Here is a 26937-nt window from a genome sequence, read left to right as displayed (position 1 = left end):
CGGTTCCTTCCTGGAGTTTTTCTGGCTTTTTTAAAAAAAGGCTTTGGGTTCATACAACAAATGAAAGCCAGACAGTCTCACAACGAGATTTCCAGTGTCTTCACTTGAAACTACGTGGCTAAACCAGGACAAGGTTTGGCTGTCTATGAGCATGAACATTGATTTTCAGTGTTCTTTCTTTTTCCTTTTTTTTTTTTTTTACTAGAATGAAGATTCAAATAAGCATTGCAAAGTCTCCGTGATACCTTCCACTCATTGCAAGAAAGTGCATCAAAATCAAAATGAAATTAATTTTATCTCTGCTTCACTATAAAGTTGGCTAATTTACATAAGAATTTCTAAACATGCCAAACCAAATATATATATATATATTTATAAATAAATATACATAAAAATAAATATATATTTATAAATAAATATATATAAATATATATATCATTTGAGAACAAAGAGTCTATGGCTGAGTTAGGGAAAGACTTCCTAAGTGTCTATGTGATGGGAAAAAGGGAATAACAAATTGATTTCAGCCAAAGCAAATTTTGACACGTACACAAAACTCCGCTGCGTCTTGCAGCAGCGCAATACATCACTGCCATCACTGCACTTACCATATACACACACCAATAATCACAAGAAAATAAAGCAAGGCTGACACGGAATCGTGACTGGGCAGGGTCTCCAAGAGGCTGCTGGGTGGCGGTGCCATCTCACTCCTCAACGGAGCTGAGTGACAGGTGTTTAATCAATATCATCAGCGTGTTTGCTTTTGTCTGTGCTGTCCTCTGAGAAAAAAAGGACGTACCATCCAGAAGGAACTACACAGTGCTCTCCAGATAATTAAAACTTAATTGGGAGGATACTAATTTAGGTCCCAATCTAAGTATCCGAACTTATTCTGCATTCTCAACAGTGTGCAATTATACTTACACCTGATTCTTTTTTCTCATACCTGGTGACATATCTCATGAACAATGACCATGGTGACATCCAGTAAATAAGAAATAGATGAAACACTGGGATCCAGCAGTATTCTTTGCTCCACAAAAATACTTAGTCCCCAGTTCTCCATAGCAGCGTACGGATGCTTAGGCACAGCTAAAAGATCTAGAAATAGAATAAAACAATTCCAAAGGCTTTAACAAACATGCCGGATTCTAAATTCATATCCTAAGAAAGTCCAGAAATCCGAATGAATGGAAAGGAATATTTGCTCTCAGGAATTTTTTTTTTCTAAATTAAACTACCTGCCATTTCTACATGACAGCAGAAATATGGGCTATCCCTGTGCACGCGGGCCGTGTCCATTCATCACCGTTCATTTTCAGGCCTGGCGCTGGAGGAGGCTGGAGGTATCAGCACCATTATTGATGGGCCCATCCTAATAAGACTCAGGAAGTCAAGGAAACCAAATGCGGCAGAAATCTACCAAGTCAAAAGGCTTTGTGCCTTCTAATGAAAATATATTCGGCTCAATGCAGTGGATACTGTCCTCTTACTTTTACCTTAGATTTTCTTTTTTTTTTCCTGAGAGAAAACATCTTGTATCATTTAAAGATGTGATGTGTCATTTTTCTAATTGCATAGATTCTCCTTTATTTTTTGAGCTCTGTTAAAAATGAAACGTTGCATGCAAATACAGCTTAGAGACCAAACTGTAACAGGAGTCAGGGTGGCCAAATGACTACCGAGGGAACCTGCAGGCTCCGGTTCTGGTCCTGCCCTCCACCATTCACCAGATAGATGACCTCGGTAAATCACTTAATTTCTCCAGACCACAATTCCCTCACCTATAAAATAAGGTTATCGGCCTTCATTATCTCTGAGATCCCTTCCAGCTCCAAAAATCTATGATTAGATGATTCTAAGATGCGTGCTTGTTTTAAAAGGCTGTGAAGGTAACAGCAACTTCTGGTTAAGGTGACACAATAAGTTCATGCTTTGATGTACTCCCTCGGCTCCAAGCACAGAGCAATGATAAATAAAATATTAAAAGGGAAGACTAAAAAAAAAATATCTCCAGGCTTGAAAATAAACCTCTTCATGGATCAGAAATGGTACAGAAATGCAAAGCAGTGATTGCATGTGAGGCCACAGTCCTGCTGGGTTCTGGCTCCAGGGGCAGGCAGTGGCAGCTGGAAACTGGCTCCAGCAGGATCCACCAGGGCCAAAGGGACCTAAGCCAAGCTGACTGCGTGACGCCGGGGGTTGAGGCAGGGCATGCATGCTCATCAGGGCCGCAAATAGCTGCTGCTCACTGCTCCTTGGGAAAGCTGGGAAAGGAGTCGAACTCAGGCAGCCTGAGTCCAGGGCCTTCCTCTTCATGGCACTGAGATAATTTCTTCAGTCTCTGACCCAAACACTCCGTTGCCCAATATCCCTACAGTCACTACCTAGGATGCCCAGAAAAAAATGTCACCAGAGTGTTGGCTACAGTATTGTTTTTAAGAGTGAAAGGGGAGGGGCGCCTGGGTGGCTTAGCAGGTAGAGCATCTGCCTTCAGCCCAGGTCATGATCCCCCAGGGTCCTGGGATCCAGCCCTGCTTCGGTTTCCCTGCCGGAGGGGAGCCTGCTTCTCTCTCCCTCTGCCCCCCACCCCCAGCTTATGTGCTCTCTCTCTCTCACTCTCTCTCTCTCTCAAATAAATAAAATCTTAAAAAAAAGGGGGGGGGACCAAATGCCTTTTATCAAGGTAGTAGACAAAGAAACTCTAAGATAGCTAAAATAAAGCAACTGAAATACACAGTCTTACCCCTAGATTCTTACACTATATAATCTATATGGAAATCTGAAAAGCATAATGTTGAGGGCACAAGTAAGGTGTAAAATGACCTTTCCCGTGTACTACTTAAACAAAGAAGCAGAGTAATACCGTATGTTGAATACGGATACTCACACCTGCACACACATACCCAGATAGAGGGGTAAATGCACACGCAATCACACACGCGTAGCAATGATAAACACCAAATTCAGAAACATGACTGCTTCGGGAAAGAAAGGGCAGCAAGAGGATGAGGGCCAGTCTTTTAAGAGACGGATCCCACTTCAGCACAGGGTTGGGGCTGAGTCCCTTACCATCAAGCAACTCTGGGACACTGGAGCATATGAGAATTCATCTTCTCTACCCGGAGACAGCATTAAATTCCACGAGTTTCCGGCTGAGTCCTCCACGACCGCCCTGGACCCTCACTCAAGATGCTAGTCATAAAGCCAGGCCGTTCCCTATACTTGCAGCCGGCTGGCTATGCATCAGCGGCTCCCATGACCTCCTCCTCAAGTTCAGTTAATGTGCTAGAGAGTCCACAGAACTCAGGGAAACACTTGTACTTACTGGGTTACCAGCTTACTATAAAAGGATAGAACTCAGGAACAACTGGTTGGGAGCGATGCACAGGCAAGGTATGGACAAAGGGTGTGAAGCTTCCATGCCCTCTCAGGGTGCACCACTGCCCCCAAATCTCTATCTGTTCACTCCCGGAGAGGCCCTCTGAACTCCATTCCTTGGGGATTTCACAGAGACTTTGCAATGCAGACATAACTGACTAATCCATTGGCCGTTGGCAATGGACCTGGATCTCCAGCCCTTTTTCCCTCCCTGGAGGAGAGGGCCAGAGGGTAGGACGGAACTTCCCATCTCCCCAATCATGTGATTGGCTCCACCATGATCAGTTCAGCCCCCCTCCTAGGTGAGTTCCAAAAGTCACTTTATTAACATAACAAGATACTAACATTGACTAAGAGGAACTCAACAAAGACTCAAACCCTTATGAAATTCCAACGGTTTTGGAAGCTGTAAGCCGAACACCTTGTAGGAACACCAAATATATAGAGAAATACATATTTGGACATTCAGATGACCGAATAGATATTTCTTATTAATCACAGGGTCCCCTGGGTGGCTCAGTCAGTTAAACATCTGCCTTCGGCTTGGGTCATGAATCTTGAGATCCTAGGATAGCGTCTTCATTGGGCTCAGCAGGGAGTCTACCTCTCTCTCTCTCTCTCTCTCTCTCAAATAATTAAAATCTTTTTAAAAAAATAAAAATAAATCACAGTACTGCAGATGGTCATAAAAGGGATTTCAAATCTGTCTTTAATATTAATTTTCTTTAGGGATTCCTGGGTGGCGCAGCGGTTTGGCGCCTGCCTTTGGCCCGGGGCGCGATCCTGGAGACCCTGGATCGAATCCCACGTCAGGCTCCTGGTGCATGGGGCCTGCTTCTCCCTCTGCCTGTGTCTCTGCCTCTCTCTCTCTCTCTGTCTCTCTCTCTCTCTCTCTCTCTGTGACTATCATAAATTAAAAAAAATATTAATTTTCTTTAAAGCGGGTGATGGGTACATGGATATTATTTATAATATTATTGTTTCTTTTCTGTATGCTTTAAATATTTCATAATAAGAAAAAGAAAAGGGCAGCCCGGGTGGCTCAGCGGTTTAGCGCCTGCCTTCAGCCCAGGGCGTGATCCTGGAGACCTGGGATCGAGTCCCACATCGGGCTCCCTGCACGGAGCCTGCTTCTCCCTCTGCCTGTGTCTCTGCCTCTCTCTCTCTCTGTCTTTCATGAATAAATAAATAAATAAAATTTGAAAAAAAAAAGAAAGAAAAAGAATAAAACAGTCAGCAGTCTTACAGTTGATTGTCATTTATTCATCATTTCAATGAACATCTCATCATTTGCTATATCCTCAAGTCTAAGATATATTCAAATACATCAATATGATCCCATATCCACTACATTTTAATCTAAGAATGGGTACCTGACAGCGTTAATACTGGAGATAAAGAATAAGAAGTGCTGTGCACAAGAGGACACATCTGGTTGGAGAAGTTCTGAAAGAGTTAGTCTTTGAGTTGGACGTCAAAAGCTAATAGGATTCCAACAGGCAGTCAGAGGTACTACCTGCAGCCACTGCCACGAGTATTTATGGAATATCTCCTTCGCTCAAGAGAAGAACTGCCATGTCCTTTGAGCTCTCCTTGCTCCCTGCTCCAAGGGCATGTGGGCACGTGCTGGAGGATGGGCTCAATCAACAGAGTAAATGAAGGAAATTCAGTGAACAGTAAGTTCTGCAAAGACAACATGAGTAAGATGGTGATTGACTGATGGGGTCCGTGCCGTGTGGCCAAGGCAGGCCTCCTAAGGTGCTCACCTGTCACCCGACGTGTGAATAGCGTTAGAAGCCAGCTATCCAAAGACTTGTAGACGTATGTTCTAAGAAGGGAGGGCAGATGTAAAGGTCCCAAGGAGGAAATGAAACGGGTACACTGGACACATGGGAAGAAGGTCAGTGTGGCTGAAGGAGGTAAAGAAGGACAAATTGCAAATACATAACAAATAGACCTTCTCCTACTTAAGATTTTGAGACCTTCCCTAAACATGACCAAAGTAGACAAGAGAACCACACTGTCCACCACCAGCCCATTACAACAGCAGTAGCAGCCCGTCTGGTGTCACCGACGTGAAGGAACACATGGCTTAGGGACGACCCTCTGGACCACACCTACTGAAAACAGAGGCCCCTCTGTAAGCCGCATTCTCAGGGGTTGACAGTAGTCAGTCCCCAGAAGTACGTGAGCAGATGAGGCCCCGCGCTGGAATTTGGATCGGCTCAACTGGCACAGAGAGAAGATTCCTGACGTGAGGCAGACGCAGACTCTAGGAGTTTGTGGTAAAGAAGAAGGTACCCCGAGGAGCAGCGATCAGATGGCAAAAGACTAAGTGGCCGCACAGGGGTCTGGTGAGGGCACAGCTAAAGGTGGTGCCAAAGAAACCACTAATGGAGGCCTGGCTACCCGTGGGTTTCCAGACAGCAGAGGGCACAGAGGGGAGCCCTGGGTGATGAGGCCATGCACCAACCACCCCAGAACTCCTGAGCCAATGGAGCTGGACTCAGAAAAAGTGGCGGAGAACAGAGTAAAACACAGACGGCTCGGTAATAGGAGGCAGCTTCTCACACCCAGAAAGGCTGTATGATAGACACAGGGAACCATGTCAGTGGATAGCAGAAGGGGGGAAGTGGAGCTGAAACATTTAGGTGATGCCACTACCCACATGATGACCTAGTAGCGGGATATGAGAAGCTCGGGTTTTGTTCTAACAACCACTGAGAGAGATTTCAACTGGGCCGCTCTGCTCTACATCTTTACAACGTAAGGACTCTTAATATTGTTTATATCTGGATATGGTTTTATATTTTAGGAATACTTTTGGAAAAAAAAAAGGAATACTTTTGGGGGCACTGGGGTGGCTCAGCTGGTGGAGCGTCCAACTTGTGATTTCGGCTGAGGTGATGACCTCGTGGGTTGTGGAGTGGAGCTCAGGTCGGGCTCTCCAGTCAGCAGGTAGTCTGCTTGATGAAGTTTCTCTCCCTCTGCCCCCCCTCCCCCACCTTGCTCACTTTCTCTCTCTCTCTAAAATAAATGGACCATCCTAAAAAAAAGAACACTTCCGTGAAGCATATATCCACATAAGCACTGACACACACACACGTGTTCCTAATGGTTTTAATTCCAATAGCCAAAAACTGGAAATGAATGTCTATCGACACAATGGATAATGTGGTATATCAACGAAACTCTATTCAGCAATAAGAAGAAGTGAACTATCAATACACGTAGCAAAGTTGAATTCCAAGATAATTATACTGAGTAAAAAGGAAGATATATATACATATGGTATGAATCATGCATTGACATGAAATTCTAGAAAATGCAAACTAACCTATGGTGTCACAAAGAAGATCAGTAGTCTCCTGGGGATAAAGATGGTAGTGTTAAAAGACCACAACAGGGAACTTTTGGGGGTGAAGGATATGCTCATTAGGATGATGATTTCATGTTTATATATATATATATATAACATATATAAACATATTATATGAATATATAATATATAAATAATTATATATTATTATTAATATATTAATTTATTATAATTATATTATATAATTAATAATAATATAAATATATATATCTTAAATAATCAAACTCCACTTTAAACGTGTGCCATTTACTGCCCTTACTATACCTCAATGAACCTGCTTTTTAAAAGTGCCTTCAGTAAGTGAAATATTCTTTTGCTTCACTTTGAAGCTGTTAAGATTTATTCACAATGAATTGGGTTATTTTAATTTTTGCAAACATAAATTTGTCATGAGGCTACATCCATTAGAATGTGCAACCATCCCCTTTAATATGCCTTGAAAACAGAAGAAAATTCAAATGTTTCAGAATCTAATTTACTTGGAAATTCAAAGAAAATCCTGGATAAAATTATGCATAGTACTCTGTTTCCAATTAATTACTACAGTTTTTAAAACTATAGGCAGATAGCAAATATTCATAGAATGCCAGGGAATGCAATTACAAACATTAACATAAAAATCTGACTTCCTCTTCTTGCTTCCTTCAAAGCACTATAATTTGCTTTCTACCTTTAACATCATGTCGAAATAGCTCTCGCTAACTGAAACCGCAAAATCTGACTCACCCTTCTCAGTTCGTATTTGCTTGAAATCGCTGAGAATTATCATCCTGCTTGTTGATTACGATCTGTCATAACAGGATATCCACGGTCCTCCCCACTTCTGAGACCAGCCTATCTGATCGTTGCTGATTGTTTGTTTGGGGTTTATTTTCTTGTTATCCTGACTTTAGAAAAATCAAAGTTCCCAGGATTTCCATCTGTGGGTTGTTTTGTGTTTTCTTTCTTTCTTTCTTTCTTTCTTTCTTTCTTTCTTTCTTTCTTTCTTTCTTTCTTCTTTCTTTTCTTTCTTTCTTTTCTTTCTTTCTTCCTTTCTTTTTTTTTATTTGAATCCTTCTACTAGTTTTCTTTGAATGTTCTCACCCACTCAAATGTCACCTGTCACCTCCCACATGCCCAGAAGCTCTTTGAGCTCCAGAGGAAAATATGGAAGCTCCTTGATGATAGACTGTTATTGGATAGCTCCCCCCGGGCGCTCTTCCTTCTGGAATAGATCCCTCCCTTTAATCTGGCTTAAACCTAAAGATAACCTTGCAACTTCCTCTTTTGCACACTGAAGGAAAGTCAATCACCACGGAAAACGTCTGGCTATCCTCACAACACTATGTTACGAGGAACACTGAAACTACGTGGAGAGGCCCCAAGAATCAGCAAACCGGGTCTAATAATATGTACAAACACATACAGATAGCACATGCACAGTATCAGTGGCAGTTCTGATGCATATCTTTGTAAATACTTACTCTAATGTACTCTACATTATGAAATGGCCACTAGCAAAAAAAAAAAAAAAAAAAAACAACTGGGTAATATCAGGCCTCTCCTCCGCGCCGCAGTCCTATTGCGGGTGCACAGATCATCGCCGGTAGTCATCTAAAATAAGACGCCTCCGGTAGTCATCCAGAATAAGATGCCTCTGGTAGACATCCAGAATAAGGTGCCCTCCAGTAGACATCCAGAATAAGGTGCCCTCTGGTAGACATCCAGAATAAGGTGCCCTCCGGTAGACATCCAGAATAATATGCCCTCCGGTAGTCATCCAGAATAAGATGCCCTCCGGTAGTCATCCAGAATAAGACGCCTCCGGTAGTCATCCAGAATAAGATGACTCGGCACAAGCCCTGGGCCCACCCAAGGCCTGGCTCTAGCATGAGAGTCTCATGTCCTTCAGCTCCGATACTTTCTGCCACAATATCCAGTTCACACGCCATGTTCTAAGAGTCAAAAGTGTAGACGAGATGCCATTTGACACATGACCTCTAGGTACGTGTCCACCGTCTTGCTCTACCCCGACACTTCGTCCTTTGCCTAGGCCAGACTCCCTAAAGTCCCGGCTCTCCTGGCAACATTTCTTTGCCAGTCAATCCTGCCTCCACTCTCCACACCCCCACTTGCCAGTTCATTCTGCATTTGCCACCCATGCATTTATCTAAATATGCTGAGAGTGGTAAGAGAGTTCCTGCTAAGACGAGAACTCACGATGACCCAGACTTCAAACTTGAGCCTGAAACAGGATAGAAAGTCCTGGGAGATAAAAGGTTAAATACCAAAGAAAGAAGTTTGACCCCCTGTAACTCAAGAGCACCACCTCAGCAGCAACCCCTCTAGCCCTTCTCAGAGGTCAGAGCAGCTGCCAAGCTTGGAGTAAGACCAGAGGGAGAACCTCTTTCCCTACAGAGCAGTCCTGGGTCCTGGTTGGGTATGGGTTGGTTCTGCTCAGAACATCCAAAGTGCCACACATTAATCCTAGAAGTTTGGGGTCTCATAATAAGGAAAAATCCATAGGTCTCTCTCATGGGAATGACTAATCGTTCTTATTTTTCCTGTTTGTGTAGTAGATTTCTCCATCCATCCAGTCATCCATCATGTTTGTCGAATCCATACTCCATCTCAGGAGAGGCGTCTGACGATGATCTGGCTCCCACGGAGCTCACATTCCAGCTCTGTGGCTACAGGATAGTTAGAGGGGGTGAGAAGGAGCCGAAAATACTCAGATAAATAAATAAAATGAGATGAGATTAGGATGGGGACCGACATGAAAATGACACAGGGGATGTTAAAGAATAAGGGGTTGTGGGGAGGATAGCTCCCGGTCAGAGTAGGTGGGCTGGAGAAACCTCGTGGGGAGACTGCATATAAGCTGGAACACCAGCCCAGCTGAACTTCACCTCCGCAAAGGCAGGTCATTTTTCACTTCAATTGCTGCATTTCCATAGCCTAGCGCAGTGCCAAGAACATGGCTGATGTTCAAAAATTGATTGCAAAATAATCTTCCTTGTGATGACAACTTACGCTGACTATAGCTTACGGCTGGTTTTGCTGGTATTGCACACCAAACGGGTACATAACCACAGCCAATACCCATCTAAGAAAGAGCATTAAGTGCTGCAACTCTGGTCACCAGGCCCGAGGTTCTCTGTCCCGGGAGGTGCTCTTCCTGTTCTTTAAAGTCCTCCGCGAGTGGCACTCAGACACACTCCCTCCAGAGTCACAGAAGCGTTCTGAACTCCACCCCAGGTCCTCCACTCAAATCCACCTTGCTGGGATTCCTGGATGGCTCAGTGGTTTGGTGCCTGCCTTTGGCCCAGGGTGTGATCCTGGAGTTCCGGGATCGAGTCCCACGTCGGGCTCCCTGCATGGAGTCTGCTTCTCCCTCTGCCTGTGTCTCTTCCTCTCTCTCATGAATGGATAAATAAAATCTTTAAAAAAAAAATACACCTTGCTCACAAATCCCCAACTTCTGACCTAACCCCTCCTTCTTTGTTCTGCCCCAAGTCACCCTTTAAACTGCACCCCCAATGCTGTCCCCATGCTGCATCCTAGTAACATCTCAATCACAGTCGAGGCTCTCTTTCCAGTTCTGCTGCCCAGGCCTTCTTGGCAGAGGGCAGGGAACCAAACCCTTAAACGCTGGAGCTTTGGAGTCCACATCCTCTGGGATCCAAACTCAGGTCTAATGCTGACTAGCTGGGGAACGTGGGACACACGGCTTAATCTCTCTCGGTTTGCACTTCCTCATGGATAAAATGGAGATATTACTGGTGCCTTCTCTGCAGGTGGTCATGCAGATTAGATGAGCTGGTCCATGTCAAGCACTCAGTCTTAAGTACCAATCGTGATGATTTGACGCTCTCACTAGTTGGGATCTTTCCAGTCCATCCCCACCTTCAGGACTTGAAAGCGTTGCGGGCTTTAGCTTAGAAAGGATGAATCTTATCTTTGACCAAAGATGAAGTATTGGCTAATATGTCACATTAGGCATTTTAATTTTTGAATTGAGAGTTTATGTTATCCTATAAAGTGATACAGGACCTATCTACGAATGAGTGAACAAAACAAAGAGACTACATTATAGGACATTTCCATATTATCGTTCAAGGATGCTAAATAAGTTTTTAAGGTACAGCAGGTAAAAACAAATGTTATATTTTGATGCCATGACCAGCACTTGCTCAAAGGTATTATATACACATGCATCTATGCTTAAGTATAAAAACTGAAACTCCTTGCTCTAACAATCACCACATGTGGCTACGAGAAATATAAATTATGTTCGAAATGGTAATATAAACAAGATAGAATCCATAGAAATCACCTATTACTAGTATTTATAAAATGGAAACAAGCAACTTGTTTCCAAGCAACTTTGCAAGTGCAAATTCTAAAGTTATTTTTTGTATTTTAGGTTATTCTTTTTACTCACAAACTGGTTAGGTTCTGAATGCCTTTTTGTTTTGTTTTGTTTAATCTAGAGTAAAAGTCTTTATTTATTTTACACTTTTTATTTTATTTTAATTCAATTTGCCAAGATATAGTATAACACCTGGGGCTCATCCCATCACGTGCCCTCCTCGGTGCCTGTCACCCAGTGACCCCGTCCCCCCACCCACCTCCCCTTCTGCAACTCTTTGTTTATTTCCCAGAGTTAGGAGTCTCTCATGGTTTGTCTCCCTCTCTAATTTTTCCCCACTCATCCTCCCTCCTTCCCTTAAGGTCTCTTTCACTATGTCTTCTATTCCACGTATGAGTGAAACCATATGATGACTGTCCTTCTCCGACTGACTTATTTCACTCAGCATCACACCCTCCAGTTCCATCCACAGCAATGTAAATGGTGGTAGTCATCCTCTCTGATGGCTGAGGAATATTCCATTGTGTATATAGACCACATCTTCTTTATCCATTCATCTGTTGAAAGACATCTAAATGGCCATTTTTTAGTTCATTTGACAAAGAGTAGCTTAAGCTTTGCTCTTCCCTGGATGCATTCCACCAAATTTAAGAAAGACTCAGTCCTTCAAAGCTTAAAACAAAACACACTTTCTCCTGATGGACTTTTTATTGAGGCATATTTCTATCAAAAAAAGGCTAATTTCAGCTACACATTTTAGCCTGTAACAGAATTTTCATCAGTACCACTTGTATTCACAAGCTTAGCATTTAAGTTCTCAAATTCCTAGCATTCTCACAAAGTAGCATTAGGCCATAATATGCAGTCTATGTTTTTGCTGATCCTCCTGCCACGTATTCAAAAGACTTTTTTTTTTTCATTTCTGCAATCACTTTTTTCCCCCCGACACTTATTGATTACTGTCAATTGCAAAGGAGGAATGCTTTTCACGTGTTGCCTAATTTCCTTTTCCCCTGAAAAAGGATTTCTATGCGAAAGGACTTTGCCTATACGCACAAGGACCATTTGTCATTTTCTCACCCGTTTAATTTTTTAAATTTGTTCTACTTTAATTTCCATCACCATATTTTGCATCTTCCTTCAAGCACTTTCCAAACTCATGGTCTTTGCTTCAATGGGCATGACTAGGCATAAACATTGAACACACACTGAATGACCCCTATCTTCATCATCTGGTAACAAGTCAAATTGACTAATGCTTGTTATATAACAAAGACTTGCTATTATCTAAGAGAATGTAGGTTGGAAGTAAAGGTTGCTCTCTATTAAGGTTTCACTTATGATGCAGTTTCATTTATTTCTAAAACACTGACTCATTACCTAATACAAGCCCAGATTGATCTGGACACAGGATATATAAACCCTAAACACTAAAGATACTTCCCCATTAACCCCTCTTGTGGCGTAGAAACCAATGGGGGATACAGTCAAGTTAAAAAGTAGGGACATTATGGACAGACGTGAAGGAAGCTGCAGTACAGTGCAAATGCCACGATGAGCACCTGGTATAATGGACGCAGCACATAGCAGAGATTAAGAACATGGGCTCCGAAGCCAGGCAGCCTAGGTTCAAAATCAATTCTGCTACTTAATGAGGCATGCTACTTATCATTTCTGTCCCCCATTTTCTCTACCTGTAGAATGGAGATGATTATGATCGCAACTATTTCACAGGGTTACCGTGAGGGCTACTGTTGGAACACAATTCTCAACGGTCTCTCACATTTCTTATGTCTTATGAGCACGGATACCATGGCTGTTCATTCCAAGCTATCTTTTTAAGAATATATGTATAGCAAAAAATAGAGATAGTGTCCTGTCCACAGCAAAGGACAGGCACAGATAGCATAATTTTATAAAAGAATCAGGCTTTATAGGCTCAGGTTCCTCACCTGTAATATAATCTGGCGCATTTGCAGGCATCACCTGGCCCTCCTTGCATTGCTCTTGGGAATTGGGACTCAAGGAACTGGCACAAAAAATACTGAATCTCTGGCTACCCCTAGAGCAGTAAAGATTTTATCTCTAAACCAGGAATTCTGTGTCCCCTGCAAGCACTCATGAAACAACGCCAGGATGACTTGTCAAGCTCACAAATAGGGTAAGGTAAAAATCTCAGACCCTTCACAGCTCTTGACGACTGTATGAGTTCATCCATGTGAGTTTCTTAGAATTGCACCTAGAAGTGGAAAGTTCTAGATAGCTGTTAGGTTTTATGGTGGATCACCAAATGCCCCTCCAAGGATGTCCACAGCCTAATACCCAGAACCTGTGAACATATTAGATTACTTGGCAAACAGAAACTAAGGCACATATAAAACTTGCTAATCAGTGGACCTTAAAATGGAAGAGCAACCCGGATCATCCAGATGCACCCACTATAATCACAAGGGTCCTGAAAAGTGAAAGTGTGAGACACAGGAGTTGGTGTCCGAGTGAAGCAATGTGAGAAAGATTCTGGAGGCCATTGCTGGCTTTGAAGATGGAAGAGCGTCATGAGCCAAGGAATTTAGGCAGCCTCTAGAAATTAGAGAAGGTGACAAAATTTAGAGACCCCCCCCAAAGCCTTCAATGAAAGCCTGGTCAAATTGCCAATGTACAGAACTAACTATAAGATAATAAATCTGTGTTGTTTTAAGCCACGAAGGATGTGGCAATTTGTTACACCATCAATAAGAAATAATAGAGCATCACTGTCATCATTATCACCTTTATCATTATTACTATATTGATAAATATACAGTATTATACACCATATAACATGTATTAATATGATATATTATGTTACCATATCATATATATATTACTATATTATGATCATTACTATTACATAAAAGAGGTCCCAAATCTTAACACAAGGATGGGGAAAGGCTATCTGGAGAAAGTCAATTATGAGATTTATTGAATCAAAAAGAATTACCAGGAGGGAAAGAGTATTTCGGATTAAGGGTGTGTGCAAACAAGTAAGAGAGAATATGGTACTTTCAGTAAATAAAAAACGAAATCAATGTGGCTGAAGAATAGAGTGATGAATCCCTTTTGGGACATTCTGAGTTTGAGGTGCCTCTGGAACATCCAACTAGAGATCTAGTAAGAGAGGCCAAATATAGAGCTCTGGTGGAGGAGGGAGAGATCTGGGCTGTGGGAGCAGATTTAAAAAGTCATCAGGCAGCCCCGGTGGCTCAGCGGTTTAGCACCGCCTTTGGCCCAGGGTCTGATCTTGGAGACCTGGGATCGGGTCCCGCACTGGGCTCCCTGCATGGAGCCTGCTCCTCCCTCTGTCTGTGTCTCTGCCTCTCTCCTTCTGTCTCTCATGAATAAATAAATAAAATCTTAAAAAAAAGATTAAAAAAAAAGTCATCAACAGGGGCACCTGGGGGGCTCAGCAGTTGAGTGCCTGCCTGTGGCTCAGGGCCCAGGGAGTGACCCCAGGGTCCTGGGATCGAGTTCCATGCAGGGAGCCTGCTTCTCTCTCTGCTTGTGTCTCTGTGTCTCTCATGGATAAATAAAATCTTAAAAAAAAATCAACAAGTCTACAGTAGACTGTGAGTGATACAGAGTATAGACAGTGAGTGCTCAGTGAGGAGCACTGAGACTTGGAAAACAGCAGAGGAGGGGGGGGAAATGGAGCAGGACACATGGAGGGGTATTAACAAGCACCGTCATAAGAGAGGGAGGTAAATACCAGAAGAGCATGACACCACGTCATTGGAGAGTGAACCTCCCAAAAAGAAGGCAGGAGCACACAACGTCTACAAATATCTTAGGTAAATTCAGGTGAATTTATAAGGCGCAGCTACTATACACTCACATAAAAAATAATTAATTAAATATTAATGCTTTCAAATAATACTAGCGCACCATTCAACACCATTCTCAATAGATCTTCAAAATGAACTATAAGACCTTTTACACAAATACACCACGAAGTCTAATCACCTGTGTTAGCATCATCACCTAAAGGAGGAAAAGAAACACAATACAGTGCAAAGGGTTCTCGTTCATCAGTTATTTATTGTGTGTTCCTTGCCGGAGTGGGCTCATTCAAGAGCACGCAACTCAGGAGTCTTCTTGATTCAAAAGTGAGGTAGCTGGGAGTCATTCTAGAGGTTTGGATAGCTCTTTGACACTCTTTAATTGACAGATTCACATTTCCAGCAGAAGAGAGTATAAAAATAGTGCTATTTATAAATGAGCATTCTTAACTCTTGAAACTTGGAGTTGTCAGTAAAATGTATTTCCAAATTCACATGCACTTTAGACAGCCTGAGTACAAAGTGGTTACCTCTAAAAGAAATTATTTATGTAGGTCTGGCAAAGTGGAAACAAAGATTCATCGGGCCTTAAAGCCAGTCCCTCTTAACATAAACTGTGTTAGTAGTACACACAATATTCAATAAAAAAAAATGCAAACATATAATTCAAAGGAACCAATGTTGGATTCTTGGCTTACAACTGTCAAGCATTAATTTCAAGCAAAATCAAATAGTTGTTGAAGCCCCCGAGGGGAAAAAAAAAACCATTGAAGGGCCCATAGTTCTTGATTTTTTATCACTTCTTATTGCAGTATAAAGTATTATCTGATGTTAACTGGCATCTAAACAATGGAAGCATTTTCAGTATACACAGGAAATACCAAAATTCACTGTGAAATTTAAAACCTCCTAGGGAAATCTCTGATGGCTGGGGTAATAAAGGCAGGGGGAAATACAGTTAAAAAATATACAATTATAGAACCAGAAAACAGTGTACTCACTAAATTTTAACTTGAAGCTAATTTGCCTTTAAGGGAACTAAAATAGAACCTTATCAATTTAGTCCTTGGCATATTACTAAAGGATTTTTTTTAATAAACCAAACCCATAGATTTACCATCTGAAATAGCATCAAGTCACTCAATACCATGAAGAAAAATGAATATCATGTCCCATTCAGGCTGAATAATGTATCGGATGGGAGGTGTTAATCAAAATATGACCAAAGGTACATGATGATTTGCTATAAATATCTTCTTGAGAGTATTAAAAAAAACTACCTTTTCCAAATTTTTCTACAGAAGAGTTTCTATTCAATGATTTTTTTTTCAAAACCCATTACTAGTGTTCCAAATATCCCCTAGTTCAATTTACATTAGATCAAGAAATGAAGTACAGAAAGAACTAATAATGAGCCAGAGATTGAACTGAAACCTTTACCTCTCAGGCTCCAGTATCTAATGTGCATCACTAAGTCATACGCCTAAAGTATATTTTATAGGAAGGAAAACATTTTGTATGCCTAATGGGGAAATGCTGAGAAGATGGGTTTTTTTTTTGTACCCATCATAAAAATATTGCTCCTAAAGTAAATATGCAGGGAATTGACATGATGGAAAATTTCCAGAAACCGTTTTCCTAACACCACAGTTAATAGAGCACGAGGGGTCTACAGCTCAAAACGATATGTGACTGATGGCCGCACACTTGGCGCAGGGCAGGGAGGCTACTGTGAGGCAAATGTCCCCTTAATACACTATGCAAATTTCTACTTGTATATTGGAACCTGTCTGAATAGTTCTTTTTTTTTTTTTTTGAATAGTTCTTAAAATCAAAACCTGCATTCCGTGGAGTGCGACCCTAAAATGCACAGGTCCAAGAACTCATGTTCTGCAGCAGCATTTGGGATGCCCCACTCCTGGATGGGGAACAGCACTCCTAGGACCTGACTACCCTACTGCCTGAGCAGAAAATCCTATAAAGTGGGCTGTTCTACAAGCTAAAGACCTCGGGGCACTTGGGTCTGCGTCTCTGGATCTCAGTGCATTATGCCTATGTATGCACATATGTGTATCTAGATTACATAAAATGTATAATATACGCATTATAGAAATATATATACAGAAATATATATACTGAAATGTATATATATATACATTATAGAAATATATATACTATATATACATGTGTATACATGACATATTACATATATACATTTATACACAATGTATACACACACATATGTGATATATATATGATTGAAATATATATGATTGAAATTAGCTAAATTTTGATGACCTCAATTAATTTTATGAGTCTATCATTCTAAATTCACGCTGGAAGTAGACCGCTCTCTACCGTGTCCCATGTAAGTAACTTCAGGCGGGTGAAGGTAATAAAACCAGACCACAATTGTAGGCTTTGTCCCAATGAGTCTAATTTAATCCAAATAACAGCTAACGATACTTTCCAAAAATCATCCTCAAGGTCTCACAATTGGCTATACAAATACAAGGCCTCTAACTTCTCAGCTGGTTTTAGTCCTAACCTCCTGATCCCTACTAGTCCTCAAGTTCCATCAGTTGTTGACTACTAGGGGAATTGTCATATTTAATGAAATCTCTATCAGAATCTCAGGACGAGCTCCATATCTCCTGAATAAGAGAATGTGCCTTTTATTTAACGAGATCCTCAAGTGAGTCACACAACATTAAAGTTTGAGAAGCACTGACATACAGCAGATCATCCACGGCAGGATGTTTTCCCCCAGGAGTTTTATAAGACTATCCACGAAGGTATGAAACTAAATTACGCTTTTTATTTGTTTTTACTTTTGTCTGGTACAAACACTCTCCGATGGCCAAATTATCCAGGACCTTGGAGAAAGAGCAGGAGTTCCACAGACATCATGGCACAGCCTTTCTCACTAGCTCACTTTAAAGGGCTTAGGGCATGTGGCACCCAATTAAATGGATTTCTGAATTTTATTGCCTAGTTTAACTAAACCAACCCTAACAAAACAGGTGGTTTAAAAAGACTCCTGCAAAAAATTAACAGATTGAGCTTAATATAAAAATACAAGGACAACAGAAAATGACAAAAGCTGACAGCTCTTTAATTCTGAGTAAGACTAACTGATGTTTTTTTGAGCACATTCTAAAACCCAGGTACTTGCTAAGTGATTTGCAGACATTATCTCAGTTAATGCTAAGAGTTATTTGAGATGGACACAATTCATAGTTCCACTTTGCAGATGAGGACTTGGAGCACAGCGACAGTAAGTCAGTTGAGCAGGCCAGTTTGGTATTGGCCGAGATGGGATCCAAACTTTGGCAGTCTAGCTTAGATCTCTCAACCACTATATTCTATTCACTCTATAGCATTTGCATTGTAAGGTTAAAAACAAAGACATGTTATTTATTACAAAAAAAAAAAGGAAAGGAAAACAAATTTATCAACAAGAGTACATATACTATTGATTTATATCCATTCTCACTAACAATGAACTTCGCTTTAAGCACCTACTGTGCCTTGAAATTTGTTAATATAAGTATTATGTGCACTATTTTAAAATAAATAAATATGGCTAAATAGGTATGAACATGCTAAAAATTTCATGCTAGTGATGCACAATCAAAAAAAAAAAAAAACCTTCTGTCAAAATGCTGTTGCTCTTAAATTCAAGCAGTCATTGGAAGAGCTGGTTAAAAATACACATTTCCAAGCCCCCAGCCCAGAGCCTCTGATCCAGTAGACTCGGGGAAGGGTGTGAATTTATATTTCTAAAAAGTGTCCAAGAGATGGTGATGCTGCTGCCGGTCATGTGATCACACTTTGAGAAGCACTGCTATCAAGTAGGACCTCAAATATTTTTATACATTTAAGGCACCTGGGAAACACTTAAAACATACTAATGTCTGGTTCCCCTCTCAGAGATTCCAAATTGATTGTTGGTGGTTTTTTTTCTTTTAATCCATTTTATTTGGACACCATTTCAAACCTACATAATTCAGTACAAAGAATTATGTATATACTCTTCTTTAATTTTTTTTAATTAAATTCAATTTGCCAACATAGAGTATGCTCTTTATCAAAATTCCCCAAGTGTTAATATCTTATCACATCTTAGTTTATATGTGCGGAGTAGTATGTTTTTATACATGCAAATGATGAAAATAAGTATATAAATAACCATTTCAGGGAAACTGAGGATATGGTGCCCCTTTGCCCCTCTATCTTTTATGGTATACAGTTCCTAGTAAAACATGGTCGTCCTCTTACTAAGTACCTATAGTTACCAAAATCAGGAAATCAGTAGAAACTGTCTGCCGACCTCACCCAGTTTTAGCCAATCATACCAATAATGTAGCAAGAGAAAATGTAGTTACATGTCTTGCATTTAGTTGTCCTGTTTCTTTAGTCCCTTACAATTTGGAAGAGTTCACAAAGGAGGGACCTAGCCTTCCTCACTTTTTAAACAGTCCTCCTGTGCAGCAAGAATTGAAACACACTGCTTTAGGAAGAGGGAAGTAGAAGGACAAAGACTAATTCAAATTAATCCAGGTAAGAAATAATAGAATCCTAACTAAAATACAGAGGCATTTCAGAGATGGAAACAAGACAGGACTTGGCAATTAATTAAGGACTGAAGATAAGAAACCCACCCAGGAGGCATAGACCATGCTACCTAGTTGAACGAGTGGGTAATGAATGGGATCATGGTGTTTCATTAACCAAGATTGTGAATCCAAGGAACCAGAAGGGGCAGGAAGATAAGGAGAAGAGAAAGGGAAAAATATTTTTATATTACAAATAGAACAAATTATTTTCATAATGCTAACCTCAAAAGTCCATTTTTGCTTGTAATGGAAAAATGATACAAAAAGTTCCTTCCCATTAACAGCATACATGTCTTTAAATCCTTCCAACATTAAAAACCCAGGCCTCCTGGCTTCCGAGTTCATGTTCTTAATCTCTACTTTATGCTGCATCCTGTTCTATTTTTATGTTAATGAGAAAGAAACTCAATTAAAGGCCAAACTATAAATCAAAAATTGTAGGGATTAGCACCCAGGGCTATGAGATTCTAAAACCATCATGCCAGCCCTAGTCTGTCTATCTTTTTATTCCGGAAGATGCAGTCTGAACTAAAGCCTATTGTTTTTAGAAGCTTTTGGAAGAAAAAATAAGAACAGAGGTAGTGGGTCTGGAAAGCTGGAAAAAAAAGCGTCGACATTTCAGATCACATGGACTTCTGCTGGTGTCTAGGAAGACATGAAGTAAACAACATTTCCAGGTTTCTTATGGACTTCATTTCCAGGTTTCTTATGGACTTCCAGGGTTGATTTCCACAAATATTCAATCTCCTCTTACAGAACTGTATTATAAGAGTCAAGACTCCCAGTAAACCAGCTCTAAATTCCTCTGCTTAAGTGACCAAAAGTTCACATAAAAATACAGTTAGATCTCCATTTTACACATGATTTTTGTTGTCAACCGAGAACCTGAAAATTTTTTCAGGATGGCATTTTATCTGCTGTTAATGAAAAACATCAAAAGCTGCTCCCCCATCCACCAACACCCTATAACAAGAATGAGTGAATTTTAATCCTTAGGGGAAGGGGGAAACATGATCAGATGCAAACCACACTCTGTTGACATTCTCAAATTAAGAAAATATATATGGCAAGGTACTGACTGCTATAATACAAAAATGTTTCATTTCCACTCTGGCTGAATATAACAGCAGGTGGTAAAGTGGTATTACAAGACAGTCAGTTTAAGCCCAAAGGCAAAAGATCCATTCTATTTGCAGAGTTAGCTTAAGTTATTCTATTGCTTCTTCTCTACGCACGCGCACATGCACACACACCGCTAAAAATAAAAACTTTCCATTATCTCCAAAGACAAACAAAATGACTAGTTGATAATATGTCACCTTTTTTTTTTCTCCTTCCTAGATTGCTTTCCATAACCCTGTTGTTCAAATCATTGGGCTAACCTACAACAGCACTCTGCTTACTCTGAGATGCGTGAGTGATATTAAGTGTCGTTTCTTAACAATCCTATAATTCAGGACGCGGTACGTAATAGGCACAACTTTTAAAAAATAGTTCTAAAATAGTCAAATGAATTAGGCATTAGTATCTGGCTTTCAAATACATTTTTATTGAAACACTCCCACCCTGAGTTTATAGAAGCTAATTAAAACATATGAAATGGGGGATCCCTGGGTGGCGCAGCGGTTTAGCGCCTGCCTTTGGCCCAGGGCACGATCCTGGAGACTCAGGATCAAATCCCACGTCGGGCTCCTGGTGCATGGAGCCTGCTTCTTCCTCTGCCTGTGTCTCTGCCTCTCTCTCTTCTCTGTGTGTCTCTCATGAATAAATAAATAAAATCTTTAAAATAAAAAGAGCATAATGGGAAATCAGCTGTGTTTTGCTTTACATAGTAGATAGCAAAAAAAAAAGGGAAAAGAAGAACAAAGAAAAGAAAAGAAAGAAAAGGAAAGAAAAGAAGAGAAATTACATGGATTTACATTAGAAGTGTTAGACTCATAAAAATTTTTTCTGACAAGAAAAAGAGCTGTTGAAAATCCAGGTAATGGGCCACGAAAATCCCCTTACTTAGCATAGTTCTCAGCTCTGCTGTACACTAGAATTAACTCAGGAGCTTTAGCAAGACTGATGCATAGGCCACCCCAGATTCCATCCGAATGTCTAGGGGTAGGGGCCCGAGCATCAATCTTTTTGGAAGTTCCCCAGATTATTTCTAATGTCCAGCCAGGATCTAAAACCTCCAACTTAGGTGATTTTATGAACAATGTTCCTACCTGAAATGAGACTAGAATGGCGGTTCTCAAACTTCAGTTTGTATTAGAATCACCAGGAGGGTTTCACAAAACAGATTGTTTGGTGCAACTTCCAGAGTTGGGGATTCAGTAGATGCTGATGCTTCTGATCAAAACCAAACCTTGAGGACGATGTGACTGGTTTGGAAGCTTAATACTCAAAATGTTGTCCTGAGATGGCAACTTTGACATCACTTGGATCCTGCTAGAAATAGAGAATCTCAGGGGTCACCTGGGTCGCTCAGTCACTTAACCACCTAACTGTCGATTTTGGCTCAGGTCATGACCTCAGGGCCGTGAGATGGAGCCCTGAGTTGGACTCCACACTAGGAGTGGAATATGCTTGAGAGTCTGTCTCTCCTTCTTTCTTTCTCTCTCAAATAAATAAAATCTTAAAAAAAAAAATGTAGAATCACAGGCCACACCCACTACTGAATTAATATCTGAATTTTAACAAGATTCCCAAATGATTCATATAGATAAGAATGTGAGAAACACTGGTCTAGGGCATAGACCAATTAAAAAGTTTACTAGAATAAGAAAAATACAAATGGGGATGAAATCGAGTAAGGACTCATAAATTCCTAGAGAGACCATATTCGAAAAACTTCTGTGCTAACCAACCAGGGCCCATGAAGGAATGAAGATTTAGTTATCAGATATACACATTTTTCAAGAAAGATGGCAGTTTGGATTTTTATGTGAAATCCCCCAACTGTAAAATATTAGCAATTAATTCAAAGGTTTTATAACACCTTTAAGACCAACTAAAATATGTCCGTGGGCCATATTTGTCCCATAGCTTCCCTGTTATGTGATTCCCCCGCCCCATCTGGAAAGACTCAATCACTAATTGAATCAGAATTCGAAATAAATCACTGGAAATCCCCTTAGAATTCTTCTTTTAAAAACCAAAGATAAATGATATATTTGACAATATTTAATTATTTTCCATAGGGCATACTTCTGCCTGAGGTGAACTCAGCAAAGCAACAGAAATAAACGTTAGACAGGGCCGCTTTGATATATGTGTTATGGAAGAGAGAATACATAGCTGTAGGGTAGGAGGTGAGAGAGGGTGCTGAGATGCCTCTGGTTGTGCCTCCGAAGGACAGGAGATACACAATCAATCAATCTCAAAATAAGGAAAGTGAGGCATTTGATTGTGTTTACTAATAAATACACAGATGGACACAGCCAGATTTCTAATCCTAGGCCTTGGAGAGCAGAAGAAAGATAGTGGTGTTCTATATGTAGGATTTATTTTCACTTGTAAAGGAAGATAAGGGAAAAAAAAAAAAAAGCACCTCGGTTCCATACTCCTTCCCCATCTTAATCTACCAGCATTACACTTAGATCATCTCCCTTAACTAGAAAGCGTCTGAGAAAGTTTTCCAAGGAGGCACATGAAGCTCTTCGTGGGTGCCATCTTAATGGTCACTGGGTATTTTTTTCTTTAAACCTTATACAATCACTTATTAAAGTCATCTTAGAAGCTATCTAGAGGGTCACAGGACAGAAGTTTTCGGGAAGGTCACAGGGGCTAGAAAAACAAAAAAGGAGTTGCTAAGCAGGTTGAAATGCATCATGAAAGTCAATTTATACATCTGAAGTGGGAGAGAAGAGCACAGAGAGTTACAGAAACTGCTTATTACTCTGCTAGAGTAGCAGTAAACAAGTGAAGTCTCATAAAGGGCATGGGAATGGGACAGGAGAGAAGATGAAGAGAAATACCCACTCTCCCCCAACCGGGCTGGCCTCCCCAGCAGACCTCTTTGACTCCATGACCCTTTGACTCTACAACCTCAAAGGCTTTATCTTAAGGACCGGTAACACATTCCTTAGCCTGTGATAAAAGGCATTCATAAAACATTTTAGCTTTCATCCTATTATATTTATTAAATATAATCTCACACTTCTCTCTAAACCCCTTCAATGAGGCCAACAATTAAGACAATGGATACTTTCCTGTTTTCTAAATACGTCCTTATAAACTTTCCAAGCCTTTTGCCATCAGAATAATGAAACAAAGGTTAGTGGGATGTCCTTCTTGGTTCAATATTTGAGACAGCCACCATCACCTCCTTGTTCTCTCATTAGCCTATTTTATCATTTTTTTAAGAATTTATTTATTTGTTCATGAGAGATACAGAAAGAGAGGCAGAGACACAGGCAGAGGGAGAAGCAGGCTCCATGCAGGGAGCCTGATGCAGGACTTGATCCCAGGACCCCGGGGTCACGCCCTGGACTGAAGGCGGACACTCAACTGCTGAGCCATCCAGGCATCCCTCGTTAGCCTATTTTAAAAAGTCTTGGGTATGCCAGTGACATTTAACTAGCAAAGGTATATGAGATAAAATTATTTCTTCAGAAAAAAAAAAAGTAGCACCTCAAACTGCATACAGAACCTTAAATGACATGTATTAGCAGATAAAGGACAGTCTTTTACAGCTCTACCAAAATAAGGGACTTTGCAGTGGAAGCCACCAAGGTTAGAGACTGCAAATGTGAGTATATCCTAAGATCTATATTTAGATCGTAAATATTGACTTAAATATTGACTCTGATTGACTTTTCATCTTTGGGAATTTTTTTTAACATAGAAATTAGAACATGAAAAAAATTAGAACATGATATAAAACAATTTGCTGAAAATCAGAAGCACTTTGTTTCGTTCCCATTGCCTGCAAGAAACCATGTGACCTAAGGCCGAAGTATTTCAGTTTCTTTATTTTAAACTAATGTCACAATTTCATGTTCTTTATATACAGAAGGATGAAAGAAATAAATAAGCATTTAATTGAGGCCAAATATCTACTAGGCTCTGTTTGACAAAATCACCAGTCGGATGAGGGGGTGAACTAGACAATCTCTATGGCCCCTTTAGTTGAAAACTTATCTCATTTCTATGGAATATTTCAGTTAATTTAAAATCACATGTAAAGGGCACCTGAGTGACTCAGTGGTTGAACATCTGCTTTTGACCCAGGGCATGACCCCGGGGTCCTGGGATCTAGTCCCACGTTGGGCTCCCTGAAGGGAGCCTGCTTCTCCCTCTGCCTGTATCGCTGCCTCACTCTCTGTGTCTCTCATGAATAAATAAATAAAATCTTAAAAAAAAAAAAGATAAAACAGGGGTGGGACAAAAAGCCAAAGAGGACACAAGGCACCCCAAGCAGAGGGAATGGACACAAGGGTCAAGTAGCACCCAACCCATGGAAAATAAGCCATAAAACATTATTAGGAAAGCAGGTGAGACGTAGGGGTGTGGGAAACTGAAGCTGCAGGGATGCTGGTGGTGAACCATGCAGGGCCTTATAAGTCAGGCTGAGAGTCTGGATTTTTTTTTGGGGGGTGGGGGGTGGGGAGTCAAAAGGAAACCCATGGAGGGTGCAGGAGAAGCGCACGGCCACATTTGTCTTTGTTGCGTTGGAAAATTGGATGTGGGATAGGCCTGAGAGAAGGCCGGAGACCCTGTGACAGGCGAGTCCCCATTCTGTGCAGTGTTAACAGTGCATAGAACTAAGCGATATTTAAGGTGTAAGATCAAAAAAAAAAAAAAAAAGGTGTAAGATCAAAGGGCTGGCATGCAGCCAGACCCGGGGGGTGGGGGGGCGGGCGCTAGACATCGCCTCCCTAGAGGCGCGGCTCTTGGGCGCCAGCTGTCGGGAGGGGGTTAGGCGGGTGCAGGGGCCGGGTGTGTGTGGGGGCTGGGCAGGTACAGGGCGCCGGGTGGGTGCAGGGGCAGGTGGGTGCAGGAGCGGGTGGGTGCAGGGGCCAGGCGGGTGCAGGGGCAGATGGGTGCAGGGGCCAGGCGGGTACAGGGGCCAGGGGGTGCAGGGGCAGGTGGGTGCAGGGGCAGGTGGGTGCAGGGGCTGGGCGGGTGCAGGGACGGGGTGGGTGCAGGGGGCCAAGCGCATGCTGGTGTCCAGGGCCTCCGGGGCAGCAGGCAGTGAGGACCAGCGCTGGGCACCTTCCTCGGCCCCTCCGGGGACCCTGCGAGCAGAGCCGCTTCCCACAGGCCCAGTGACCAGGCCTGGGTGGCACCCGCACCCCGCGAGCAGCAGTCACTGTCCCTGTGCTGGGGCCCGAGCCAAGGCAGGGTGCCTGCCACTGATGGCCCACGCCCGCAGCATCCCTTGGGGACCTGGCCTTCTCCTGGGTAGGGTGTCATTGGCACCCAGGGGTGCTCTGCACAGAACGGCAGCAGAGGAGGGGGACAGGAGGGCGGGAGGCACAGCCCAGCCAACTTCTTGCTGCCACCTCAGTGTCTGGCTCTGCGTCGACCCTGTCCCCTCCAGCCCTGGAGCAGAGGAGCTGGTTCTGGAGGAAAAGAACACCCATCACGCCCACACCTGTTACTTAAGTTTGAGGATTCCCCTCCCAAGAGCACACCGCTTCCCAGGATGCAGAGATGGTCCCCCGGGAGGACTGACAGGAAGCTGCACTTGTGGTCAGCCGCAGGCCACGCCTGCCGCCATCCCATTTTGGCTGTCCAGGAGGGGCCACCACCTATGGCAGGGCCCCACCCGCACCCCCTCCTCCCCGGAGGCCTCTGCAGGGACAGCAGGTCAGTCCTGGGGCGTAGGGACTAGCAACTCAAGGGAGCCACCGAAACACCCGAAAGTCACTATCAAGGTCACTGTATTCCTGGTTCAACCAAACAACAAAGTACTGTTTTCTTTTTCTTCTTGCAAATAACTACATCACTTGGATGATTTAAAAAAAAAAAAAGTGAGAACTTTCTCTGAGAGGAGGAGGAAAGAAGTGTCCGTTAGAAACAATCACCACAGAAATAAAACAAGAAGGGCCTGTCACAATACGGCTGCTGTGAATTGCCGGCAGTTAAAATTTACGTTGACTTTTTTTTTTTTTTTTTGAGCCATTCTCACCTACCTAGTACGAAAATCTAAAGCAAGAACATGGGACTGAGTAAAAGAGTAGTCCATCTCCCCTTTTTCATCCTTATTTTTCTCATTTCAGAAAGTCACAACAGACATAAAGACACCTCACCTGAAAAATATGGCCAAGTGTGTATCGTTTATTAATTGCGCCATTTGCTGCTACTAGACCTTCGACTAAAAGCTACTTTGCCTGTGGCCACTTCCATCGCCCGCGGCCGGGGGAGTGTGACAGGTTCTTTGAGCTCCCACGAAGG

The 26937-nt window shown here is 41.9% G+C and overlaps 1 protein-coding gene across 1 annotated transcript in view; it reads right to left on the bottom strand.

The window, feature by feature from the left end:
* The window catches only part of TRHDE (thyrotropin releasing hormone degrading enzyme), a 366839-nt gene that overhangs the window by 168897 nt on the left and 171005 nt on the right, over window positions 1–26937 (bottom strand). Inside the window, exon 5 of the mRNA XM_055328866.1 lies at window positions 950–1104. Coding sequence (XP_055184841.1) covers window positions 950–1104 — 155 coding nt within the window. The remainder of the gene's footprint in view (window positions 1–949; window positions 1105–26937) is intronic.

The sequence above is a fragment of the Nyctereutes procyonoides genome, unplaced genomic scaffold, assembly GCF_905146905.1.
Source record: "Nyctereutes procyonoides isolate TBG_1078 unplaced genomic scaffold, NYPRO_anot_genome, whole genome shotgun sequence".
Lineage (NCBI taxonomy): Eukaryota > Metazoa > Chordata > Mammalia > Carnivora > Canidae > Nyctereutes > Nyctereutes procyonoides.
Note: the sequence above shows the minus strand (reverse complement) of the source record. Positions and strands in the feature narration are given on the sequence as shown.